Consider the following 19,355-nt stretch of genomic DNA (forward strand, 5'->3'; position numbering starts at 1 on the left):
CCAGAGAAGATCAAAGAGAGGAGATTCCAAATTGCCAAGTCTCTGACAGGGAATATCAGAACTGACATATGCACAAGTACCACCTTTGAGGTGAAAGGAATCATACAGCGAATAATTTGGGCATCTGAGATGAGCAGTAGATGAATCAACCGATAACTGAGATTCTGTCAGAAAAAGTACATGCGGTTTGGCAGACTGCAAGTGGAAATGGACATCGTTGAGATTAGAATTGAGACCACGTATATTTGTGAAATGAATTAGGAAGTCCTTGGCAGGTTTAGATCTTTTCGCAGATAAGCTTGCTCTATTAGTTTGACAATTCATGGTGTATTCAATAGTAAGAAAAAGTGGGGTTGGAATGCTATATGAAGTAATGAAATTTTTGGATATGGCTTACATATGGTAAGAATATACCCAGATCCTTGACATAACATGGCCTCAACAATGCTCCCCGCATACACTACTCGGACTCCCTCCAGTCACTATCTGGCAGAGTAGAGGTAGCAAGATTATACACTAGCTGATCCGGAAGCTTCCTAGAGAGTTACCAATAGGTTCAGTCCGGTGTACTAACTAGCGGCCAGCCTGCGAACACCGTTTTAGAGCTGTACCCTCGAAATGTAAGAAATATTGGATCTCGCCACGACGTTCATCATAACCTCAAAAGTCATCAATCATACTGCATGATGGAGATAGGGAAGGGTTGACCGGAACTTAGCTCTAGAGACTAAACATGGGTTCCACCACTTCAAGCCTCCAATAAGCAAAGTGGTGGTATTTCACCGGTTGATGAGAGTCATCTACCACCTAGTACTGCCTGGTAACATAGAAGGGCGGCGTTCCTCCATGTGGTGTGGGCGCCACACCTCGACCCCTGCTTACGTTGGTTCACACCTGGGTGGTCACCCACCATGTACTTGTGCATGGAGGTTATACCAAGGATTACTAACAGTCCCACCATCGTGAAGGTGCAAGCAGAGGATTTGGCTGTCACAGACCGTCCGGACTTCGCCGAAATTGGGTCCACTTCACTTGAGTATCACCCGAATATCAGTTCCATCAGCGTTTTAGACTCCCAGGTAGCAAGTACAGCTTGTCTGGCATATCTGAGAGAATGTCTGTGACAACCTCAAGGACCAGATGTAAATATAATTTATAAATATTGTTAATATAAACCCTTGATATATTGATTCTTGCACTGCTTCTATTAGAATGAGCAGCAGCCTGGACAGCAAAGTAATGGAGATTTCCAGAACTGCTGTGAGTCATAGAGGAACAATAAATACTGTGTTAGGGTAACTAAGAATAGGAACAGGTGCACGTATACCAATGCTAGGAGTATAGTTAATAAATTTGATGAGCTTGAAGTGCTAGTCAAGACTTCAAACACAGATATTGTTGGGATATCAGAGACATGGTGTCACACAGATATAAGCAGTGCAGAATTGGAATTTGGGGAGTACAATGTGTACAGTAAGGATAGACAGGACAGGAAGAGAGGAGGGGTTATGCTGTTAGTTAAGAAACACACAAAATCTAAGGAAGTGCATCCAATTAATGTTGGTGGACAATGCAATCTTGAGTCTGTTTGGCGTGAAATTAGCACTGGGAAAGGAAAAATGAGTAGGTTTGGGTTATAGACCTAATGAATCTGATGAGTATAATGAACAATTGTGCAGAGAAATAGAGTGGGCCAATAAATCAGAATGTCTTATAATGGGGGATTTTAACTTTCCAGATATTGACTGGAACTTGTGGTTTGGTCACTCACACATTAGCAAGACTTTTTTTGTGGATTCATTGGATGACTGTTTTCTAGAGCAACATGTTCAAGAGGCAAACAGCGGGAGTTTGCCTCTTGATCTGATTATCAGCAGTGATTATTCATGCATTAAGAATTTGCAGATAAAGGAATCACTGGGTGACAGTGATAACAATGTACTGATGTGGGAATAACTGAAAGATGCAACTACCATCAAGGCTAAAGGGAGGGGCTTTTGCTTTCGTTAAGGTGACTATAGAGGTCTCAGACAGTTTTTAAATTCTGTACAGTGGGATCAACCGATGATGTTACCAACGTTGAATTCTAAATGGGAATCCTTCATGGATTTAATTTTGTAGGCTATTAGGCTTTTCATTCCAACTAAGAAATACTGTTCAAGGTTTAGGCCTAAATGGATGTCAGATGAATTAATGAGGCTTGTGGCACAGAAGAAGAATGTATGGGATGCATAAAAAGTATCAGGTGACACAGAAGCCTATGGCAGGTATAAACTAGTCTGTAATGAAGTCACAAAGGAGGTTAGGCAGGTAAAGGCAGATTACAAGAAATCTTTGGCAAAGGATGCAAAGAAAAACAGGAAACAGTTCTTTACTTATGTAAACTCTAGAAGGAAAGGGATGAATCAGATTGGACCATTTAACATAGATGGGGTGAGTATTGATGATCATGCTCAGGTAACTGATAATCTGAATGAGCATTCTGCATCTACATTCACACATGAGGGGTCATTCAATGAGGGGAGTGCCAGAAGTTTATCAAATACTAACAGGGAGCTAAGTGATTTTGTAATAATTGAGAGCAAAGTGGAGGAGAAATTGTTAAGTTAAACATAAGGAAGGCACCTGGGGTGGACAGGATCTATCAGGTATATTAAAGGAGGCAGCAAGGCAAGTGAGCTTCCTTGAACTCAGGTGAGGTCCCCATGGACTGGAGGTATGCAAATGTATCACAATTCACAAAGGGGGTTCAAAAGGTGATACAAGTAACTACAGACCTGTTAGATTAACTTGTGTTCTGGGGAAAATAATGGAAACACTAGTTAAAGAAGCATTGCAGGATCATCTAGACAAGACTGCAGTAACAATTAAGACACAACAAGGACATCAAGGATATTGATGTCCTTGTCTGACCAATCAAATTGATCAGACAAGACCACACCTGGAGGTCTTGTCTGATCAATTTGATTGGATACTATGATATGGTCACAAAGGACCTGAATGCCAAAAATAATTTTGTTATCATATACTTGGATTTCAGGAAAGCTTTTGATACTGCTGCACATGGAAGACTGCTGTACAAATTGGAGAGATATGGCATTAAGGGTAAGTTGCTACAATGGATAAAGGGTTGGTTGAGTGGGGGACAACAGAGAGTGGTAATCAATGGACACTGCTCTTCGTAGACAAATGTTATTAGTGGAGTTCCCCAGGTTTCGGTGTTGGGCCCATTGTTGTTTTGTATATTTATCAAGGATATTGATGAAGGATGCTACTCCAACTGGATCTAGATAAGTTGGGAAAATGGGCCGAGAAGTGACAACTGAAGTTTAACATTGACAAATGCAAAGTACTGCATATGGGTAGCAATAACCGAAGAGAAATGTACCAACTCCGTGGTTCTACACTCAAATGGTTTTTTTTTTTATGTGAACCCCAAAACACGAGATGTATTAGAACCTATAGTACTTAGTACCATGCTTGGGTTAAAGGGCTTGGGTTTAAAAGGTGATACAAGTAACTACAGACCAGGGAAGTGGAAAGTGAAAAAGACCTGAGGGTAATTGTGCAGTTAAATATGAAGTTCGCTGAGCAGTGCAGACAGGTTGCCAGGGCAGGTTATGGAGTCTTGTCATTGATATGTAGGAATTTTGCTAGCAGGGAGGTGATTATCCCGCTATAAAAGGCAATGGTCAGACCACACCCAGAGTACTGTGTACATGTCTGGAGGCCTCATTTTAGAAAGGATGTAGAGTTGCTAGAACGAGTACAAAGAAGGGCAACAAGATGGGTGAGGAGAACAAAGGGGGGGTTCTTTCCAAGAAAGGCTTAAATTCTGCAGATTACAACGTGTGGAGAGTAGGCACCTGTGAGGTGATCTGAATGAGGTGAATAAGGCCTTGAATGGGTTGAGCAATCTGAATGCTGAAGGGATTCTTCCTCTTGCTCAGAGTAAGAACCTGAGGGGGCACAATCTCAAATTGAGGAAAGATAGTTGTAGAATAGATGTGCAGAAATTTGCCTTTAGTCAGCGGGTAGTTGATTGGTGAAACAGGTTTTCATCTGTTGTTGTGGAAGCTAATAGCCTAAATAAATTTAAGGCTGAGCTGGACAGGCATTTGGAACGAATGGAGGGGTGAAATGGGAGGGGTTTTTTTTGGCTGATGCTGCATAAGCTTGCTTTCTTGCATCATATGCATCTACTAACGCTAATATAATTTTGTGATACTTTCACATTATTCACCCATCAATACTCGTGACATAAGTTTGTTTCTCGAATAAAAGCATAAAAGTGTAATCTTAAAATATCTAGATTGCAATTGTATTGAAAGAAAGACACAAAAAAAAAAAAAAAAAAAAAATTCGCTTACTGAGTATGCTGTCACTACCAAATTAATTACCTTGAGATTTTATATAATGAATACTGTGCTTCTGTCACTGAACTCATTGATGTATTAGAAGTGGCAAATTATGCAATAAAGCAAGCTTATACACCATTGGCAAAAAAAAAAAAAAAACCAATGTAAACAAATGCAAAGTACTGCATATGGGTAGCAATAACTGAAGAGAAATGTACCAACTCTGTGGTTCTACACTTAAATGGGGTTTAAAAGGTGATTACCATTACCGTCACCATTACCTGACCATTCCCTTTAACTTTCAACCACCCAGTGGCTTAAGGCAAATGGCAAACTGCCACAGATCTATCCTACAGTAATCCTTCCTCAATTCAATGCCTTAAACACCTCAATTATATCACCTTAAAAGTGACTAGTCTCTGAATACTGCAATTTGCAGAACTGAAGCCTTTCTTGGTAGGAGCACCCTTTTGTTTCCCCTCCCTAATCTCATTGCTTTTCCCTACACCCATTCCAGCAGATCACATCCTTCCTAAAATGAGGCATCCAGACTTGTATGCAGACTCAAGATATCACATAACCATTGCCTTATACAATGGGTTAATTACCTCCTTATCCCTGCTGGCAAAATTGCTGTATATCATTTACAAAACCCAATGAGCAGTGCTGGCAGCCTATCTGCACAATTATCCCAATTCTTTTTCATTTTCACTACCCTGAGTGTAGCACTACACAGCTGATATATTAACCTGGGATTACTGCTATCTATATATAATACTTGCATTTGTCAACATTAATCTAGACAAATTAGACATTTTCTAGATCCTCTTATGAAAATATGTTCTCATACATCAATTATATGTATATTCTCACATAGTGATTAGCATAGGCATATGATGCAAGAAAGCAAGCTTATGCAACATCAGCCAAAAAAACCGGCCCCATTTCACCCCTCCGTTCGTTCCAAATACCTGTCCAGCTCAGCCTTAAATTTATTTAGGCTATCAACTTCCACAACAAAGGATGGAAGTCTGTTCCACCAACCAACTACCTACTAGCTAAAGACAAACTACCACACATCTATCCTACATCTGTCTTTCCTCAATCTGAATTTATGCCCTCTCAGGTGATTATTCTGAGCAAGAGGAGGAATCCCATCAGCATTGAGCATGCTCAAACCATTCAAGGTTTTATACACCTCAATCAAATCACCTCACAGGTGCCTAGTCTCCAGACACTGTAATCTGCAAAACTTAAGCTTTTCTTCATAAGTGCAACCCTTTGTTCCATTCACTAATCTTGTTGCCCTTCTCTGTGCTTGTTCCAAGATCTCTACATCCTTCTTAAAATGAGGCCTCCAGACCTGTATACAGTACTCAAGGTGTGGCCTGACCATTGCCTTATACAAGGGGATAATCACCTTCTTATCCCTGCTAGAAAAATTCCTCTATATCATTGACAAGACTCCATGAACTACTCTTGCAGAGCAGCCACACTGCACAGAAAACTTCATATCTGCCTGCACAATTATCCCCAAGTCTTTTTCGTTCTCTACTACTGTCAGTGTAGTACCACAGAGTTGATACATTACTCTGGGATTACAGCTTCCCATATGTAGTATATGGGAACTTTTCTAGATCCTGTTGCAGCAGCGTACTATTATTAGTGCTAATTTGGTAGCTGTCACACTACCAAATTAACACTAATCACCTTGATTACTTCGTATTGTCTGCAAACTTGGACATTAAACTTGATATACCACCATCAATATCATTTATAAATACAGAAAACAACAATGGACCCAACACTGAACCCTGAGGGACTCCACTTATAACATTAGTCCACGATGAGCAGTGTCCATTCATTACCACTCTGTCTTCTCCCACTCAACCAACCCTTTATCCATAGCAGAAATTTGCCTCCAATGCCACACTGCTCCAATTTGTTCAGCAGTCTTCCATGTGCAACAGTATCAAAAGCCTTTCTAAGATCAAAATATATGATATCAAAGTTATTCCCTGCATCCAGTTCCTTTGTGACCGCATCATAGTATCCAAACAAATTTGTCAGTTAAGCCTTTCCCTTAACAAAACCATGCTGTGTCCGAGCTATAACTGAAGTCTTGTCTAGATGATCCTGCAGTGCTTCTTTAACCAGTGCCTCCATTAATTTCCCTGGAACTGAAGTTAAACTAATAGGTCTATAATTACTTGTGTTGCACTTTGATCTTCCTTTGTGAATTGGGGTCACATTTGCACATCTCCAGTTCATGGGTACCTCCCCTGAGTACAAGGAAGCTCTCATAATTATGACCATGCATTTTTCTTCTCAGCAATATGCCTCATTAGTTCATCTGACATCCATTTAGGCCTAAACCTTGAACAATATTTCTTAGTTGGTATGTAAAGCCTAGTAGCTTCCAAGATAAATTGTTTGAATGCTTCCCATTTTGAATTTGCTGTTGGTAACATCATCAGTTGGTTCCATCATATAGAATTTAAATATGGTCTCAGATATTTAAATATATCTGGTCTCAGAATTTAAATATAGTCACCTTTACAAAAGTAAAAAGCCTTCCCCTTACCCCCGATGGTAGTTACATCTTTAAGTAAACTCCACTTCAGCACACTGTGATCACTGCCACCTAGTGGTTCCTTTATCTGCAGATTCTTGATGCATGAAGAATCACTACTGATAATCAGACCAAGAGTATTAACTCCCTCTAGTTGCCTCCCGAACATGTTGCTGTAGAAAACAATTATGCAATAAATCCACAAAAGCCTTGCTAGTGTGCAAGTGACCAACCCACAAATTCCAGTCAATATCTGGGAAATTAAAATCCCCATCATAAGACTCTGATTTACTGGCCTACTCCCTGTACAGTTTCTTATTATACTCATCAGAGTCATTATGCCTATAACATACTCCTACTCTCAATTTTGATCTCCCAATGCTTATGTCACACCAAACTGATTTGACACTGCACTGTCCAGCGATGTCGACTGGCTTCACTTCCTTGGATTTTATGTGTTTAACTAATAGCATAACCCCTCCTCCCTTCCTATCCTGTCTATCCCTCCTGTATGCATTGTACTCCCCAAATTCTAGTTCTGCATTCCTTATATCTGTGTGACATCACTTCTCTGATATCCCAACAATATCTGCCTTTGATGTTTTGAGAAATACCTCAGTTCATGTTAATGAACTCATTAATGTATCAGAGATATGAAGATCCATAGGATATACCGAAAGGGATCAGAAAACAGGAATTTAAAATATTCCAATGGTTATAGAATTACTGCACTTGCAGTATGATGAATAGTGAAAGTATGAAACACTCAAATAAGTACTGACGCCCCCCCTTAGCCTTTTCGTATGAACACACCTTTGTCTGTCATACAAAATAATTTAAATTGAAAAACAATGGTTGCAAGAGAGACGTGTGAAAATTTACTTTCAGAGAGTAATTGACTGTTGAACAAACCTGCATTTAGACTACCCATGCAGATTTGGGCAGTTTGAATAATTTTAAGGAAGGATTAACCAAATTATTAGAGGAGATAGACAGATGATGCAGATTGATTTTTTTTTTTTTTTTTTTTTTTTGGCTGATTCTATATAAGCTTGCTTTCTTGCATCACTTTCTCATACTAATAGAAAAATGGAATTTTTTTTTAAAAATACAATTCAAAACTATTTTTTTTATTAGACCTTATAGCTATTGTTTCCAAATTCTCAACATCAATCTTTGGCAATCGGGAATGAGAAATCACGATTCCCACTAATTCCTGAAAATCTTTTGTATTTATTCTCTAATTTTCATAACATTTTGTAAATAAAGAATTTTAATCTTATAATAAGATGCCACAAAAATCAATAATACATCATTTTGCACAGATAAGATTATACTATATAGTATTAGATATTAAAAAATAAGGTTCAAACAGTTTGATGAATTTTCTGTAAAAGGGAAAGCCTTATGATAATAAATCTATAGAACATGTGAGTTGGTCACTCGCAAGTCTTATGGATTTACTAGATGACCGTTTTCTATGCCAGCATGTCAGAGAGGCACCAAAGGAAAGAAACATTCTTCATCTGATTATTAGCAGCGACTCTTTGTGCATTAAGAATCTGCAGATAAAAGAACCACTAGATGGTAGTGATCACAGTGTAATGGGATTTACTTAAAGATACAACTACTACTACCAAGGACAAAAGGAAAGGCTTTCACTTTCATAAAGGTGACTAACATGGTCTCAGACAGGTTTTAAGTCTATTCAGTGGAACAAACTGACGATGTTACAAACAACAAATCTAACTGTGAAGTATTCAGGAAGATCATAGAAGCTAATAGTTTTTATACCAACTAACAGATATTGTAAAAAGGCTTAATCCAAACAGATATCACATGAATTGACGAGACTTGTAGCAGAGAAAAAAAAAATTCATGAGATGCTTACAAGTTATTAGGCAATATAGAAACCTACAGTAAATATAAACTAATCTGCAATCAAGTCACAAATTGGGTTAAAGAATCTATGGCAGATTACAAAAAGTCTCTTGCAAAGAATGCAAAAAGCTTCATTACTTACATAAACACTTGAAGAAAGGTGACAACTCTCATTGGTTGACTAGTTATGAATGGTTTTACTCTTGATGATTCTGCTCAGGTTACTCACAAAATGAATACATATTTTGCATCTATGTTCACATATGAGGAATTTTTTTAGAGATATGGTTCACAGATGTGTATCAAATTCTAACAGGAGCTAAACAATTTTGTGTTGATTGAGAAGAAAGCGGAAGAAAAATTATTGAAGCTAAATGTAAATAAGGCAGCACCTGGAGCAGATGGGTTCTATCCAATGATATTAAGAGCAGGCAGCAAAAGAGGCAAAGCTTTAGCCATAAATATCAAATCACTGTTGGATTCAAAAGAGATCCCTATGGACTGGATATGTGTGAATGTAAGACCAATTCAGAAAGTGGGATCAAAGGATGAAGTGAGTAATCCAGACTTTTTAGCTTCACTTCTGTATCAAGGAAAATAATGCAGTTACTAGTTTAAGAACGAATGCAGGAACATCTAGATAGGAATGCAGTTATACTGCATTCACAGCATGGATTTATTAATGGGAGATCATGTCTGATCAATTTGACTGGATAATATGGTGGGTAACAGAGGAACCAGATCCCAAAAATAATTTTGACATCACACAAGAACCCTAACAGGTTCTTGTGTTCAATTTCTATGAAAACCATTAAAAAAAAAAAAAAAATTCAGAAAGTATTGCAGTAAAAGTTTGACTATATTTAAGAAAATTGTAAACATTTCAGATTTTTAATCATTGACCAAGGATTAATGCGGATCATTATTTTCAAGGGTCACCCTGTCTGGTTATCTATCACAACCACCAGGTTAACTAATTATCTAAAATTAAAGTTGTCTATGATAATTTTAAGTCTACATAAATAAAATTTCCTTCAAATGAATTTAGGGAAAAAGCCTCACACCTAAATTCACTAAAATTTATTTCACTTATTGCACCATCTCATATCCCACATATTGTGGATATATCTCATCACTTGGTTGTTTGTGTCTTCACAGTGGCTATATACCCACCTGTAAGGTTGCAAATAGGATCAAAATCCAGTTAGTGATATATACTTTAAATAAATAGTAGTATACTTTTTCCATTGGAGTAGTGATGCTTTTTATTTATGGTAGTGCAATACCAAAGCAACTCATGACTTCCACAATATGAGATCAATGTCCTAAAGTAGCAAACCTAATTTGTTCTGCTATGTGTGATAATGAGATAAAAATCTCCTTTTATCTAACTGACTGTAAATAACACTGACCTTGTCCAATTTTGGTTTGACAGATGGCATCTCTCCTTTAAGACCAGGAGGAATTTGTTCCTAAAAGAAAATAAAAAACTTATCATTAGTATTCTATATTATTTTGATCTGGAGTCAATTTTTTTTCTTAAAACTACAGCAGTGAGCATTTAATCTTTGAGAACCAGTTACAATCGACTTCATGAATATTAATTACTGACTTAATTCTTTTATCCAAATTTTGCTGAAAATGTACAAGCAGAACAATACAGTATCAACACTTAGCTATATATTTAATCACTAATAGTCTCCTATACAAAATATTTTGTTATAACATTCTCTGATTTTGCAAATAACTGTATTTTTTTTTTTTTTTTTTTTTTTTGACAAGGGTTACTAGATAGAAAAATTATTATAAACAAACTGTGTGATATATTTACTTGCGTAATTTTGTTTTCCTATTTTCTGTTAAGAAAACAGAAATAAATACCCAGGCATTAACATGAGTTGCATAAAACATACCTTTATGCAGGCAGTAATGCAGTTTCTAGCCACAGAAAGTGAAATTTTTTCCTCCAAGCAAATTTTTCTTTGCAAATACATTGTCTGGGGTAAAATGGTTTATAAGGGATGCAAATCACACAATAATGCTTATTAAGCTGTTATCAAACTCACAAGCTAAACAAAGAATACCATGTCATTAACAAATACAATGACTTTGAAGATGAATGATCTAGTACAAAATAAATGTTTCACAAAATAACAGCAAAAGTCAGTATTGGTGGCAAGTATATTATAATAGACAACTCCTTGCTATGTCTGTAAAGCATTGCAGATGATCAGAAAAATATGTATGTAAATCAACTTAATGCATTATCAGCAGGCTATTACCAGAGAAAAATCATAGTACCATTATTACTTCCACCTCTATCAAACTGAAAAAAAAAACAAAAAATTGATTAAAAGACAGAGCTGAATCTTAATATACAACCCATTTTTTCTATATGATTTTACCTATTTTTAGTACATTTGGAAAAGCTCTGAAAAGTATATGGATCTGAAAGATATATAGATGATAAAAAACAGCAATTAGGTAAGTTTAAAGAGCAGTTAATATACAGGAATTAATATACAGGAGGAAGTGGGAGAAAGAATGGAACACCAGTAGAAAACAGCATTATTTGAGAAGTTGAAAGACAGAGGCCACTATCATGACCACTGGATATGAGCCATCAAAGACAAAACTGACAACCCAATTACAGAAATAAATTGGTTGGATATGAGCAAATTTCCATGCAAAAAGAAAAACATCATTGGAATAACAGAGTGTAAAAAGGTAACAAAAAGGGCTAGGCTCTGGAGGACAGGTTTTGTGAACAAGTGGCAATATGCCATCAGATTCTTCTAATGGCCTTCTGTTGAAAGACCACGGGAAGCTTGTTGTTGTTGCCAAGTTTTAAGTGCATCAGTGACTTAGACCACATTATAACATTGTACATCATGTCTGTAGAAGTATATTTTCATGGGTTAATAAAGCAAACTTATGTAGCATCAGTCCCAAAAAAAAAAACAAACTCATTTCACACATCCATTCCCTTTAAATGTTTGTCGAGTTCCTCCTTGAATTTATTTAAGCTTATTAACTTCCACAACGACAGATGGAAGTTTGTTCCAGCAATCAACAACCTGCTGGCTAAAGGCAAATTTCTGCACATCTATTCTATAACTGTCTTTCCTCAATTTAAATTTATGCCCGCTCAGGTTCGTAATCTGAGAAAGGGGAAGAATCCCATCAGAATTGAGCCTGCTCAATCCATTCAAGGCCTTATACACCTCAATCAGATCACTTTGCAGGTGCCTAGTCTCCAGATATTGCAATTTGCAGAACTTAAGCCTTTCTTGGTAAGACCTTCATTTCCCTCACCAATCTTGTTGCCCTTCACTGTACTTGCTCAAGCAACTCTACATCCTTCCTAAAATGAGACCTCCAGACTTGTATGCAGTACTCAAGGCATGGTCTAACTACTGCCTTATACAAAGGAATAATCACTTTTTCCATACTAGCAAAATTCCTGTATATCATTTACAAGACCATGACCTGCTCTGGCAGCCTGTCTGCACTGCTCAGAAAACTTCAGATCTGACTGCACGATTACTCCCAGGTCTTTTTCATTTTCTACCACCCTAGCGTAGTACCACACAGTTGGTACTTTAATCTGGGGTTAACTTCTACCCATATGCAGTACTTTTGCATTTGTCAATGTTAAACTTCAGTTACCACTTCTGAGCCCATCTGCCCAACTTTTCTAGATCCTGTTGCAGTAGCACACTGCCATTAACAACCGATCTATGTTATGAGATCAGCTAACTACAGACTCAACTGAAAAGGACTTGAGAAATTCCAGTCATTAATTCCAGTCATTGACAGTAACTGAACACAGATCTCTCAAAACAAGTGCCAAGTAGTGAAACCACTATACTGTTACAGAGAATACAACAGAAGGCACTGAGTAGAATATCTCTTATGGTGGGAGGTAATTTACCAAGGTAATTGATAAGAGTTAGTGGAAAAGTAAGATACTATAAGTTAGCTTTATCTTTAGATGAGGCATCATCAGGAGGCATAAGATAGAAGTAGGAAGTATGGGAAGACAGAAGTTGCAGCCAATAGCTTTCACTAGGTTCAACTATCAATTAGACAACAAGTTAGTTTCCCAATTCTTAATCTGTTAATTTTATTTATTTATTTTAATTTTTAAACTAGGTGCTCCTAGCCAGCTTTTCCGGCAACCCTGCCACTATTTACAGTACTGTATAAATAATATTAACAAACCATATTAACACATGTGTCACTATACAGAGTGTCTCAAAAATATTGGTACAAACATTTAGGGGAGGTAGGTAACATCTAGAGGAATGTGAATGGCATAGGAACCCATAACCAGAAAAGTCACCGTAAGTCGGTAGACAGTGCTGTTCATCAGTTCGCAAGAGAGAAAATTTCTGGTTTACTCATTCAAGCATTAGTTGCCATACGAAGAGCATGCATCGATATACGAACTTTGAGCTGGCAGACAATGCATCTAGTGTATAGATTATCAGAGGGCAATGGACGAGCCGCTCAACGAATTTATGGAGAACGCTTCCCAGACAGACATATACCAGACCACCGTTTATTTGAGCATGTGCATCAAAATTTGTGCGATTATGGGTCATTTAGAGATAACGGGAGTAGTGTGGGCAGACCACGTTCGACGCGAACTCCCGCCATGGAAAAAAAAGTGTGTTGAATGCATTCCAGAATAATCCTACTACCAGCACACGTGCCGTCACCTCAGGAATGTCTCATTGCAGTGTACAGTGTGTCTAGCATGACAATTCTTTACACCCCTTTCATCTCCAGAGGGTTCAGTTACTACTCCCCCAAGATCATCCTGCACGTGTGACTTTTAGGCAGTGGTTTCTCCAAGAAAGTGTTCAAGACTTGAATTTTCCAGCCTATGTTTTGTTCATGGATGAGGCTTATTTCACTCGGGAAGGCTTATTCAATCAGCACAATGCTCATGTGTGCGCTCATGACAACTCACATGGTGTGCGTCCCCCGGCACAACATCGCTTTGCAATAAATGTGTGGGCAGGTATGGTCGGTGACTGCTTAGTTGGCTCATACCTGTTACCATCCCGCATGAACTCCGCTAAATATCAGATCTTTCTTGAAAAAGTTCTACCAGGGTTACTTGACAATGTTCCAGCAAATGTGAGACGCAACATTTGGTTTCAACATGACGGGGCGCCTGCCCATTATGGAAGGTGTGTTCGTGACCATTTGAATAGGCATTTTGGGCGTCAATGGATTGGCCGTGGTGGACCCGTTGCCTGGCCCCCACGCTCACCTGATTTATCGAGCCTTGATTTCTTTCTGTGGGGAGCCCTCAAATATATCATGTATGAATCGCCTGTGGAGACGGAAATGGATCTCGTGGCAAAGACTCGTCTGCGTTGCTACTACTGTCAAAGAAACTCCAGGCATGTTCGGCCGTGTCCGCCAATCCATGATGCATCGGTGTCACGCATGCATCGCCTCTCATGGTGGAACCTTCGAGCATCTGTTGTAACATCATGAAATGCACCCATCTCTTACTCCATTGTTAATATTATGTCAAATAAATGTTTGCCACTAATTACCGTCTTGTGTCATTTCTGCTTCTTGTGCCTCTGCTACTACTTTCCCATGACGTTTCTGGTTGTGGGTTCGTATGCGATTCACATTCCTTTACATGTTACCTACCTCCCCTAAACATTTGTACCAATATTTTTGAGACACCCTGTATATCCACTAGTTGGTCACCATTCCTGGTGCATGGAGCCTGGCCAGGAACCTACTGTCAAGCGAACAAATGGGATGTACATAATTCAAGTTGATGCCCTCAACCAATGAAGGCCATGTAGTTCTGTCTTTCATGTCCAAGGAAGCTTAACATCAAGTCATAAATCACATACATGTGCTACTTCAACAAATAAGTTATATCCTAACAACAGAAATAACATGAAAACTGTCATCACATATTAAGTGATGACAGGGAGGTCATAATCCCACTATATAAGGTTACATTTGGAATACTGTATTCAAGTAAGGAGACTTGAATACAGTATTCCAAAACTGAAAAAAAAGACTGAGCTTCTTGAAAGGGTCCAAAGATGGACAACTCAAATAGTGAGATTGGCAGACAACCTCTTGAAAGGGTCCAAAGATGGGCAACTCAAATAGTGAGATTGGCAGAAAGACTCCAATTATGTGGACTCCAGAGCTTTGCAACCAGTCACCTCAGAGGTGACCTAATTGAGGTTTAAGGCTCTGAGAGAGATGAGTAAAATGAATTAAGGTGGAATTCTCACTGTTAACGGCCTCCGTAGCAGAGTGGTCAGGAGCGGGAGTTCAGTAGCGCACGCTCTTTGAGTAGACCGGGGTTCAAGCCCCTGACTGCTGAATACGGTCGATCTGCCAACCCGCACTGGACCAGCGTGGCAGATTATGGTCCATTTCCCTCAGCATGAATTGTTGAGGAGGCTTCCATCCTGCAGTGGGTTGATAATGGCTGCACTTTATCTTTTTTCTTTTCTCACTGTTATAAAGAATTCCAGAACTAGGGGTCATAAATTCAAATTACAGGGGTTGAGGTTTAGATTAGATTGAAGGAAGACTTTCTTTTTGCCGGTGAGTCATTGAATGTTGGAACAAGTTGCACTTGCTGGTAGTTGACACTGACAGTTTGAATAAATCCATAGGTCAATGGATAGTTACCTGTGCGAGGAGGGAAGCATATTGTCGTTGATGTTTGAAAACCTGTGACCCAAAATATGTTCTTGACATTTTGTCATCACTGGATTCAGAATTTTTTTTGCTGCATAACATGGTGAATACCTCCTATGTGGGAAATTGTTTGAAATTTTCAGACATTTTCCCCACATAGGAAATGCTGCATGAACATATTCACCATGTTATGCAGCAAAAAAAAAAAAAAAAAAATTCTGAATCCAGTGATAACAAAATGTCAAGAACATATTTTGGGTCACATAGGAGGTTTTCTAACATCAACAATGATATGATTTGTATTTTCTTATTTACTTTTTTTTTTTTTTTTTTTTTTGCCAGTGCAGCAAAAGCCTGTGGCTTTCTTGCTCTATATGGCAAATACCATTACTATAGGTAAATCAATTCAGCATAATTAGAGTCGTAATCAGCAAAGCACATCATCCTCTAAAGTGAAGACCAGCAGACCAGCATTCCGCACTGCACCTTTGAGTGAGCACCTCCATAAACGCATGCAGTTCAAGCACTCTCCCATCCCGTTGGCCTGAAGAAATCCAAATGCCCAGCTAATGTTGTGACTGCCATAACCATCCTGCAACCAAGAAGATCCCAGCTTGTGTTTCTCAATAATTACCACTATCCACCACCAGCAGGCTCACTGGAAGGTCTAACCCTCCACTACGGTTCCACTTCTCATAACTGACTCCAGCCAGTAGCAGACTATCATCATTATCCACTACTGTGAAACACACTTAATTCCACAAAGAACCGAATACACACACACCAAAGCACAGTCAGCAGATAAACAGCTGGGCACCTTTCCACGCAAGGAAATGCAATAGATTTTGTCACAAATAAATGGAAGACTAAGGCAATTTTTTTGGCTAAAGCCTCAAACTACATGGAAGTTTCACTATCAGATAGGTTAGTGCTATTGCATCATTTTTGTCATTAGTGAACTCAAAAGTAGAAAAATTGGAATTGCCTTAATTACATTTCATATTGTGAAAATCTTCACAATGAGTTGCCATGATATTGCACTATGTGAGAAGACTGAGGTTGCTCATTCTCAGCGGATATCACCACCCAAATGGCACTGTTTCAAGGCTCATTGGCCTCACCTCAGTGGGTGGGTAGGTACCCTGGTGATGCAACAGTGACAACTCAGTTATGAAATAAAACTCCACAATATGAGAGATGCCTGATGGTGTGCAATAGTATAGACTAAGGCAAATTTTTGGCTAAAGCCACAAACAATATGGAAGTTTCACTAGCGGACAGATCAGTGCTATTGTATGTTTTGTACATAGTGAACGCAATAATGAAAAAAAACTTTAGAGCCTACAGGCCAGTAAGGCTCCTGGGGTTGATGGCTTATACCCTATAAGGGAGGCAGCAAGTCAGTGTATTAAACCATTGAGGCTAATTATGAGAGCATCACAGGACTCGGGAGTGATTCTGTTGGATTGGAAAAGTGTCAATGTATTTCCAATACATAAGGGGGGGGGGGTTCTAAGAGTGAAGTGCGAAATTACTGGCCGGTTAGTCTAACTTCAGTAGTAGGGAAAATCATGGAGACAATGATCAAGGGGGGAATTCAGGATCATTCAGATAGAAATGGAATTCTGAAGGATACTCAGCATAGTTTTGTAAAGGGAAAATGTTTAATTCCTTTGGTTCAATTCCTTTAAAAATTGTATCATTTAATAAATTACTTAATCTACCATGTGATATAATAGTGTCATCATCGTCAGCCATTTTCAATCCACTGCCAGATGAAGGCCTCTCCGGCAACTTTCCAGTTCCTTCTGTTTTGTGCAATGGCCATCCATTTACTACCCAAAAACTCATGAATTTCATCTATTCATCTCCACCGTTGTCTTCCAGGTTTTCTTCTAGCTCCTCTTGGGTACTATTCTGTTATTTTCTTAGTACATCTGTCATCATGTCTTTGAGCTACATGTCTTGCCCAAGACCATTTTAGTTCTTTAGTTTTGATAACAATGTCCTTTACCCGAGTTTGCTGCCTAATCCATGTGTTTCTCTTCTTATTTAAGAGTCTGATTCCCAATATAATTCGTTCCATTCTTTGCTGTGTAGTTCTCAGCTTCTCTTCCATTCTTTTGGTGAGTGCCCAAGTTTCACTTCCATAAGTCATGGTGGGGAGTATACATTGGTTCACTATTTTACATTTCACACAAGCTGGGATATTGCTCCTCAGTATGTGACTATATTTCCTGAATATAGTCACATACTGAGGAGCTGGAAGTCAATAGAAGAATAAATTTTGGATGCTATCCATCCAAAATTTAATTTTTCTCTTGACTTCCAGCCATTTATCATTATTACAGCTAATAACTTGTCCCAGATAAGTATATGACTCCACCTTATCAGTTACTGCTCTTCAATCGTTATGTCCCTTTCTGGGGCATAACTATTACTTTTGTTTTAGCCATATTCATCTTTAGTCCAAAATCCTTATTAACTCTACATAACTGATTAAGATTTTCCTCTAATTCTTTGGGATTGTTGCTTATGACCACAATGTCATCTGCAAATCGTAAATGGTTTAGGTACTCTCCATTCACATTAGACTGGTCGCAGAACGGAGTCAATCTTCTGAAAGCTTCCTCAAGGGCAGCAGTAAACAACTTTGAAGATATTGTGTCTCCTTGTTAAACTCTTTCTCAATTTTAAATTTGCTACTGTCTTTGTCTAGTCTAATAAAGGCGGTAGCATTCTCATATAGTTTTCTTCAAAATCATAATATATGGGGTATCTATGCCTTGTCTTTCCAGTGCCTGAAACATTGCCTTATGCTGTATGGAGTGAAATACCTTTTCATAATCCACAAGTGCAGGCATAATGGTGTTTTATATTCATTTGCTTTCTCCAATAGCTGTGATATTACGTGAAGGTGATCCATAGTTGAGAATTCTCTCCTAAAGCCAGCTTGCTCTTTCGGTTGATTCTCATCAAGTATTCTTTCTAATCTGTTAGTAATGACCCTTGTGAACAACTGTAGATGTGGGATAACAAGCTAATTGGTGTATGATTTCCAATTTCTGATTTATCTCCTTTCTTATGCAGCAAAACTATGATTGCATTATTCCACTCTTTAGGCATCACATCTTTTCTAATGCGTGAAGAGCCTTGCCAATTTTTGAGTTATGTCTCTTCCTCCCAATTTTAAAAATCTACAGTAACTTCATCTTCCCCTGGGACTTTGATTCTTCAACGCATGTTCTACCTCATCAGGAAGAATATCGGGTATGTTGTATGTGTTACTAATTTGCGATCCATCTTCCCCACTGCTGGCATCATTCCCTCACTCCTTGTACAATTCTCAATAGTAGTCTTCTGCTATTTGAATTATGCCTTCTCTGCTGTTTATAAGTACACCATCGCTATTCTTCAGTTTCAGTATCATTTATCTTTCTGTATTACTGCTCATGGCTGCTGATTTAAGTCCTTTGTTTTCCCTTAATGCTTGTTCTACTTTTCTTGTATTAAATCTTATGTCCTCTCTGAGTCTCTTTCTAATGGCTTTGCATAACTCATTATATTCAATTTTCTCCCTGTCAGTGTTTTTCTTGCTCTTCATTTGTCGTCTTTGGTTCATCATGACAAGTGTTTCTTGACTAATTTTTTCTTCTTTGGATTTCTGTTTCCCTATAGGTTTCTTGGGCTTTATCACTTTCAGAAAGTTGTAATATTTCTTGTCAATATCTTAGTCCTGAGCAGTCTGCAGAAGCTCAAACTTGTTCTTAAGTTCCAGTACATACTGCTTTTTCTCCTCTTCTGTTATCTCAAAGATCTTTGTATTATTTACTCGAGTCAGT

The 19,355-nt window shown here is 38.3% G+C and overlaps 1 protein-coding gene across 1 annotated transcript in view; it reads right to left on the reverse strand.

Moving 5' to 3' along the window:
• Nucleotides 1-19,355, reverse strand: part of LOC150084815 (ERO1-like protein beta) — a 217,396-nt gene that overhangs the window by 128,052 nt on the left and 69,989 nt on the right. The window contains exon 4 of the mRNA XM_090375563.1: nt 10,224-10,283. Within this exon, the coding sequence (XP_090231689.1) occupies nt 10,224-10,283 (60 nt within the window). The remainder of the gene's footprint in view (nt 1-10,223; nt 10,284-19,355) is intronic.

This window comes from Mastigoproctus giganteus, chromosome 6, assembly GCF_048544385.1.
Source record: "Mastigoproctus giganteus isolate SK-2022 chromosome 6, ASM4854438v1, whole genome shotgun sequence".
Lineage (NCBI taxonomy): Eukaryota > Metazoa > Arthropoda > Arachnida > Uropygi > Thelyphonidae > Mastigoproctus > Mastigoproctus giganteus.